At 45.0% G+C, this 8439-nt stretch overlaps 1 protein-coding gene across 1 annotated transcript in view; it reads right to left on the minus strand.

Moving 5' to 3' along the window:
- Positions 1 to 6089, minus strand: part of adamts3 (ADAM metallopeptidase with thrombospondin type 1 motif, 3) — a 110411-nt gene extending 104322 nt beyond the window's left edge. Inside the window, exons 1-2 of the mRNA XM_077715577.1 lie at positions 5776 to 6089; positions 5489 to 5510 (exon numbers count right to left, since the gene is read on the minus strand). Of these exons, the coding sequence (XP_077571703.1) occupies positions 5489 to 5510; positions 5776 to 5838 (85 nt within the window). The 5' untranslated portion in view covers positions 5839 to 6089. The remainder of the gene's footprint in view (positions 1 to 5488; positions 5511 to 5775) is intronic.
- Positions 6090 to 8439: the final 2350 nt, after the last annotated feature.

Genomic DNA, 8439 nt, shown 5'->3' on the forward strand with positions numbered 1-8439 from the left:
ACTTTTGACCAATGAGATGTCTGCCGAAAACACAAAGAACCTGATTGCAATCCACTGATTGCACTTGTAGGACACCAGATTGATGAAAAGATGTCCTCTCAATGGGTTGGAATGAATACCCGCACCGACTGCTGCCCTTTGTGCAATAGTTTGGAGACCACTGGTGTATACAGTCATCCTTAAAACTCAGGTTTGAGGAAAAGTTTGGTAGAACTAGATATGCCTGCAGTCTGAAATCATCTATTGAGGCACAAACTGGAATGAATGAAAGACAGAACATTCAAATATTCAGCCAACCCAAATGAATTAGACATCTAGCACCGTCGATGATAATGAAATATCAGCATTCTCAGCTAGGGTCTTCACAGTTTAAATGGGCGGCCCGGTGGTTGAGTGGTTAGCGCGTCGGCCTGACAGGCGGGGGGGGGGGGGGGGGGGGGGGGGGGTCTGGGTCCAAATCCAGGTCGGTCCACCTGTGTGGAGTTTGCCTCTTCTCCCGGTTTCCTCCCACATTCCAAAGACATGCATGGTAGGTTGGTTGGACACTCTAAATTTCCCTTAGGTAGGAGTGTGAACATGAATGGTTGTTTTTCTCCTTGTGCCCTGCGATTGGCTGGCCACCAATTCAGGGCGTGCCCCTCCTCCGTCGCGAAGTCGGGCAGGGATAGGCTCTAGCACCACCCCCAACGCCAGTGAGGATAATGCGGTTCAGAAAATGAAACGAGAAATACGATGTTGTCAATGGCAGGCAATTAGATAATTGTGGGTCCCTTCCTGGTTAATTTAATGGGACTTCCTTTTTAATTTTAGGGTACTGGGTCACCACTTCCTGTTGATTTTGAGTCAATTCCTCTGCGCCTTTGAGTTTGATTTATTTAATGGGGGGGGGGCATTACACATTAATAAACATATGCATGTCAATATGAAGGATTATAGCCTAAGGCTATATTATAGGTCTAATTTCCACCTTTAGTCCATTGGTGCAGGGTGATGTTAAGATAAAATCAATAAGTCTGGAGTAGGAAGAGCCCCATACCTAATTCTATTCAGTATTTTTCTTCTGCCATTTAAAGAGAAGTTGTGAGTCAAGAGTGATTCCTAAGTATTTAAATTCTTGGACTACATTGATTTTTTAAATCTTGGACAAAAATGTTAGGATCACTGTCAGTTGTCGTATTCATTGAGCGGTACATATAGATAGTATTGGATATGTTTAAATTGTAATTGTTGATTTTTGGGCATTTCCAAGTCACTTTCTGTACACGAAGTATATATAGAAATACATTTACAAGTTTGAAAAACGTGTCATTTTAAATTAATGGGGCAATTTACTCTACTTTTTATGTCTGTTCCTTAAATGGAGTGCTCAAGGAATTGAGATCATATGAGCCCCGGGATGACAACTTGCAGGGGGAGTTACGCACTTTTTAAAAGTTGTGAAACAGGAAGTGGGCAAAAAGAGGTCAAGTGTGCGCATAAAGTAGTTTAGGGGGAGATAAGGGGTTACCATGTAGAGGCTCAGCTACTCGCTTACCCTCCCGATGGAGAACAGATGTGAAGGATCCAGAGGTGGGATTTGGGTTTCCTGTCGAGCTAAGCGCTGCCTGACCAAAAGTGCGTATGTGTGGAACTGGAGTAGATGAAGACCAAAAAAGCAAAAAAACATGCATGTACCAGTGTGAGCATGGCTTTTCACTGAGCAAAATATAGCAATTAAGCCAACTTAAGACTTAATTCAGGCGAGCTGTCTTTAGGATTTGCACAAAATGTTCACGGTTGGACTGCAAACATGAGTTTTGGGACCAAAAAACTAAAAAATTCAACACCAATAGCAAAAATATCTCATATATTCATAATGCTACTTTTCCCAGGTTTTTTTGCCTGATTCACATTATTCAAGAAAAATGTTCACTAAATCATGGAGCACAAAAGTTATCAGGGAGTTTTTGGCAAAACAAAAGTACAGTTCTGCAAATATTTACCATTTGACCTTACCCTGTACACTTCCAATGGCACATGCAAAACCATTTTTTTAACAAAAGAAATTCCTCGACCTGTGACATAATCAATCAAAAGCGACCCAAAAGCAAAACAAACCCTGGGAATGCCATGAAATTAACAGGAAGTGACGCAGGAATGCTCCAAAGGCAACAAAGTGACCCAGAAATTGGCTAATATTAATAGGAAGTGGCCTGTAAATCATTAATGGCTTTTTCTAGTGAATGTAGTTTTTATCAAGTTATCAACATATTGATGATTAATTCATAATCTGGTACCGTAGTATAATTGGGTCGCCTATCTCAACCAAATATGTGCATCGGGCAGGGGAAATCCTGAATGTGTGGCCAGCCAATCGCAAGACACAAGGAGACGAACAACCATTCACGCTCACACTCATGACTTACTTATCGTGTTCAACTAGCCTACCACACATTTTTTGTAACAGGGTGGAAACCGGAGTACCTGGAGAAAACAAACGCAGGCACAGGAAGAATATGCAAACTCCACACAGGAAAATCAGAAACTATTGAGACAGATGTGCTAGCCACTCTTCCACCATGCCACCAAAATATTAGTTATTAAAACATAGTAGTGGTATAGTGAATACCTTTTGTTCCAAGATATGAAAAAAGGTTACGAAAGTCAAACTAAATAAAACTTTCCCTGAAACATAAACACACTCCCTGTATTTTTTATTAATTGTCTCCCAACACCTCATTGGTCTCCCAGAAACAAGGTTACCACGCATATTAGGTGGACGTTAGAGTGAACTCGTGAAGGGGTAGCGAACACCGCCGGGAACGTTGCCAGTCCGACCCGAGAACGGCATGCTCCAGGCATACGACAGAGTCAGCTCGAAATTGGGGAGAAGTCTCTCTCATCTCATTTCATATTTTTTTTACTTTATCCAAAGTCGGGTCAGCAGGGAAGCCCAGACTTCCCTCTCCTCAGCCACTTCATCTAGCTCTTCCGGGAGTATCCCAAGGCGTTCCCGGGCCAGCTGGAAGACATAGTCTCCCCAGCATGTTCGAGGTCGGCCCGTGCTCTACCCCTTGTGGGACGTGCCTGGAACATCTCCCTAGGGGGGTCCAGGAGGGATCCTGAGCAGATACCCGACCCAACTCGTCTGGCTCCTCTCAAAGGGGCAGCGGATCTACTCCGAGCACCTCCCGGATGACCGAGCTTCTCACCTTATCTTTAAGGGGAGAGTCCAGATATCCTGCGGAGGAAACTCATTTCAGCCGCTTGTACCCGGGATCTTGTTCTTTCGGTTACGACTCACAGCTTGTGACATAGATCACGGTGAGGACGTAGACCAACCGGTAAATACAGAGCTTCGCATTTTGACTCAGCTCCTTCTTCACTACGACGGACCGGTGCAGAGTCCGCATCACTGCAAATGCCCCACCGATCCACCTGTCGATCTCCCGCTCCATTCTTCCCTCACTTTTGAAGAAGACCCCAAGATATTTAAACTCTCCTACCTGGGGAAGGACCGGGTCCCTGACCCGGAGAGGGCATGTCACCTTTTTCCGACTGAGGACCATAGTCTCAGATTTGGAGGTGCTGATTCTCATTCCTACCTCTTCACACTCGGTTGCAAATCGTTCCAGAAAGAGTTGGAGATCATTGCCTGATGAAGCCAACAGAACTACATCATCTGCAAAAAAGCAGGGAGGCAATACTGAAGCCACCAAACCGGACCCCCTCAAACCCACAGCTGAGCCCAGCTATTCTGTCCATAAAAGTGATGAACAGAATTGGTGACATAGGCCAGCCCTGGCGGAGCCCAACCCCTAGTGTAATTGGATCCGACCTACGGGGACCAGACTCTGACACCGGTCATAAAGGGTCCAGTCCCCGCATAACAGAGGTTCCGGAATCCCATACACCTGGACGTACCCCCAACCCCCCCCCCCCCCCCCCCCCCCCCACCCCAAGACTGCCCAGTGGACACGGTCGAACGCCTTCTCCAAGTCCACCAAAGCACATGAAGACTTGTTGGGCGAACTCCCATGACCCCCCCGAGGATCCTGCTGAAGGTGTAGAGCTGATCCAATGTCCCACGTCCAGGATGAAAACCACACTGCTTCTCTTGAATCTGATATCCGACTTACCGATGGACCGTCTTCTCCAGTACCCCGGAATAGACTTTCCCGGGGAGGCTGGGGAGTGTGATTCCCCGGTAATTGGAACACACCCTCCAGTCCCCCTTGTAAAAAAACGAAACCACCACCCTGGTCTCCCAATCCAGAGGCACTGTCCCCGATGTCCATGTGATATTGCAGAGGCGTGTCAACCAAGACAGTCCCACTACATCCAGAGCCTTTAGAAACTCCAGGCAGATCTCATCCACCGTCAGGGCCTTGCCACCGAGCTTTTTAACCACCAGAGTCCGCCCCAGAGTCCCCCGGCTCTGCCTACTTTTGGGAAGACGTGTCGGTGGAATTGAGGTCTTCAAAGTATTCGGCCCACCGATTTACAACATCTCGAGTCGAGGTCAGCAGCGTCCCATCCCCAGTACACACTGTGTTGATGGTGCACTGCTTTCCCCTTCTGAGACGTTGGAAGGTGGACCAAAATTTCCTTGAAACCACCCGGAAGTTGATCTCCTTGGCCTCACCGAACTCCTCCCATGTTTCTGCCTCAGAAACGACCAGAGCTGCATGCCGCTTGGCCACCTGTCAGCTGCCTCCAAAAGGGCCCAGAAAGACTCTTTTTTTTCAGCCTGACAACATCCCTTACCGCCGGTGTCCACCATCAGGGCCTGGGATTGCCGCCATGACAGGAACCGACCACCTTGCAGCTGCAGTTCTGGTCTGCCACCTCAACCATAGAAGCATGGAACATGGTCCACTTGGACTCAATGTCCCCCGCCTTGTCCCAGACATGAGAGAAGCTCTGTCACAGGGGAGAATTGAAACTCCTTCTGACAGGAGACTCCACCAGGCGTTCCCAGCAGACCCTCACGAAACGTTTGGGTCTCCCGGGCCACACTGGCATCTGCCCCCACCATCGGAGCCAACTCACCACCAGGTTGAGATCTGTTGACAACTCCGCCCAAAAGTCAGGCCCCGTCACCCCACCCGAAGATGGACGGATGCTACCTTCTCGTCCACCGGGTTAAACCCCAACATACTGGCAGCGAGCCGGAGGCCAACAAGTATTCCCACACCCGCATGTCGCCTCTCACCGCGGTCAACTCCAGAGTGGAAGTTTCCAACCCCCTTCGAGAGGAGTGGTACCGGAACCAAAGCTGTGCATGGAGGTGAGGTATTACCTCGACATTTTGCTGTTTCCGTTTGTTTTCAAATATTCTTTGCTTCAATAAAACAATGTTCATTAGCTTTTCTAGAGCATTTTATTCTTTTCTTTTTTTTGTAAACATTATTGTAGGGGTCTGGTTTTGTGACAGTTTCAGACTCGGCTGGAAGTACAAAAATGATTTATTTATTTTTTTAATACATATGACTTTAGTGACACTCACCTTCTCGATCATCTTCACCAGCCTGCAAGAAAAACAAGACAGATTATTGGAATTGTCATCACATCAAATCAGATGGTGCAATTCAACCAAAATGCCATGATTGTAAGCATTACGTAACAGCGTTGAGTGTGTAGTATGTGTAAAGAAGAAGGCGCGCGCACGTGCGTGTGTCAACATTTCACACAGTGCGCGTATTTAAGGGAGTCAAACGTGCACGCTACTTTTTTTTCACTCTCCCCGTCAGTCCCACTTTATTTAACTTAAAAAAAACACCGCTAAATTGTTACCTTGCCGGCTGAAGTCACGATAAATCCCAAGAACGCGAAGAAGGCGAGTGACAGTACGGCCATCACGAGTCTCGTCAGGGAAATGATAAGAATTCAAGTTTTACTCCCCCAAAAATAGATGAAAAAGTAAAAAAAAAAAAAAGTGTGCGGCAAAACGTTTCTCCTGTCTTTTTTTCAAATGGCGCAAAGCGTGTGAGTTGCGTGACTTTCTTTAAGGTGACTTTGGGTGACTTTTGGGTCACTGCAAAGTTTCTGCTGGTCCGACGCTGCTCATGTCTCGGCCGCTGTACAGCTGCGCGACCTGCCTGCTTGCCTGCTTGCCTGCTGCCTGCGATGCCCCCGAGCCCCCGCCTAATAAACCAAATAAGGACTGCCCTGAGTCTGTGACGTCACTGAGCTCAGCCACCCACTCCGTCAACTTCCCACACGCAAAAACTGCAGCCTAGCTAATGAACAGCAAACGTAAAAGCAGTGGGAGAACTTTTATGGCCTTTTAGGCCGTAAGGACTAGAAGAATTCTGGATCATTAAATAAATTATACATAAAGGAGCAACGGTGGAGTGAGTGGTTAGCGCGTCGGCCTCAGAGATCTGGGGTCCTAGGTTCAAACGGTCGGTCCACCAGTGTGGAGTTTGTATGTTTTACCCGGGCCCGCATGGGTTTCCTCTGGGTACTCTGGTTTTCTCCCACATTCCAATATCATGCATGGTAGGTTGATTGGACACTCTAAATTGCCCCTAGGTGCCCTGCCATTGGCTGGCCACTGATTTAGGGTGTCCCCCGCCTCTGGCCCGGAGTCAGTTGAGATAGGCTCCAGCACCCCTGTGACCCTAATGAGGATAAAATGGTTCAGAAAATGAGATGAGATTAGAAGGAATAATACATTTAAATTATGTATGCATCCATCTACATCAGAGGTGGCCAACGCTAGTTCTTGAGAGCCCCTATCCAGCCTGTCTTTCATGTCACTCTCCACCAACACACCTGAATCAAATAATCGGAATCAGTATCAATCTTCTGGAACGCTTGCTGATGAGTTGATCATTTGATTCAGGTGTGGTAGAGGAGGGAGATATGGAAAACAGACTGGATAAGGGTTCTCGAGAACCGGACTTGACCTCCGATCTACAATAATCCCTCAAATATAAGGCACACCCTTAACATTGTTGAATTTTACAATTTCTCGCACCGCCTACTGATTCACATTTTCACCCCTATATTCATGATTTTAATAGGAAGTACAAATGTGTTACTTTGAAGGGAAAATCTTAAGAAAAATCATCACATGTGGTATTTCTGAGATACTGTATGAATCAAAAGGATCGTCTGCTGTATTGCAATTTCCGAAAAGGTGTTGCGTGCACGTGGACGAGCTCAAAAGGAAGTCACATGAGTAGTACAACAAGAAAGTGTTCCCGTAACGGTCTATTTTTCACCTATTCTCTGGGTGCAATAACAGCATGAGGTACACATTACGCAAGTATCAAGGCTGATATTTTAATGAACGACCGGAAGACCTCTGATCAGCCTTAACAGCTATCCAATTACTTCACCCAGATTGGTGAATTTCAAAATAAATGTGATTGGACAACAGTTTTTTTTCCTGGTAGTCAGGAGGACATATGTGAGAAAATAAGGTTTATTATTACTAATAATATTATTATTATTATAATTATTGTTATTATTATTTTTATTGTTGTTACTATTATTGTTATCATTATTGTTATTGATATTGTTATTGTTATTGATATTGATATTCTTATTGTTATTGTTATTATTGTCATTGTCATTGTCGTGTTTGTTGTCGTGTTTTGTCGTGTTTGTTGTCATTATTGTTGTTGTTGTTATTGTTATTAATTATTATTGTTATAACAACTCATTTCTCATTTCAGGTAGGAGGGCGAGATTGAAAATGTTTATCTTTATTTCTCTGACGGACTGGCATCAGGTGGCTGGCGGACCGGTACCGGTCTAGGGACCCGTGGTTGGGGACCCCCGGCCTATACCAATAATAGGCGGGGGGAACCCTGAATTGGTGTCAAGCTAAGCAGGCAGGGCGCAAGGAAACTGATAACCATTCGCTCCCACACTACCTCGGACAACTTAGAGTGCTCAAGCAGGCTCATGCATTTTTTTTAGGATGGGGGAGGAAACCGCAGTACCCAGTGGAAATCCACGCAAATATGGGGAGAACGTACAAAATCCATACAGGAACCTTGGATTGTACACTCGATCCTTGAACTGTGAGGCCGACACGCAAGGTACTCGTCCACTGGCCTGCACTGGAATAAACATTAATAAAAATATAAATAATAGCAAATTGCACACAGTCTGGATTAGAACCCAAGACCCCAGAGCTGTGTGGTTGGCCCACAAACCACTCAGCCAGCAACATTGGACTGGATTGAATAACTTTATTCATCCTATATTCGGGAAATTTCATTGTCACAGCACCAAGAGGGTGAGAATGCAGATTCAGGAAAATACATTTAAATAGATAGGTGATAAATAAGTTAATAAATAAATAATTATATATATATATATATATATATATATATATATATATATATATATATATATATATATATATATATATATATATATATATATATATATATATATATATATATATATATATATATATATATATATATATATATATAT

The sequence above is a fragment of the Stigmatopora nigra genome, chromosome 4 (assembly GCF_051989575.1).
Source record: "Stigmatopora nigra isolate UIUO_SnigA chromosome 4, RoL_Snig_1.1, whole genome shotgun sequence".
NCBI lineage: Eukaryota > Metazoa > Chordata > Actinopteri > Syngnathiformes > Syngnathidae > Stigmatopora > Stigmatopora nigra.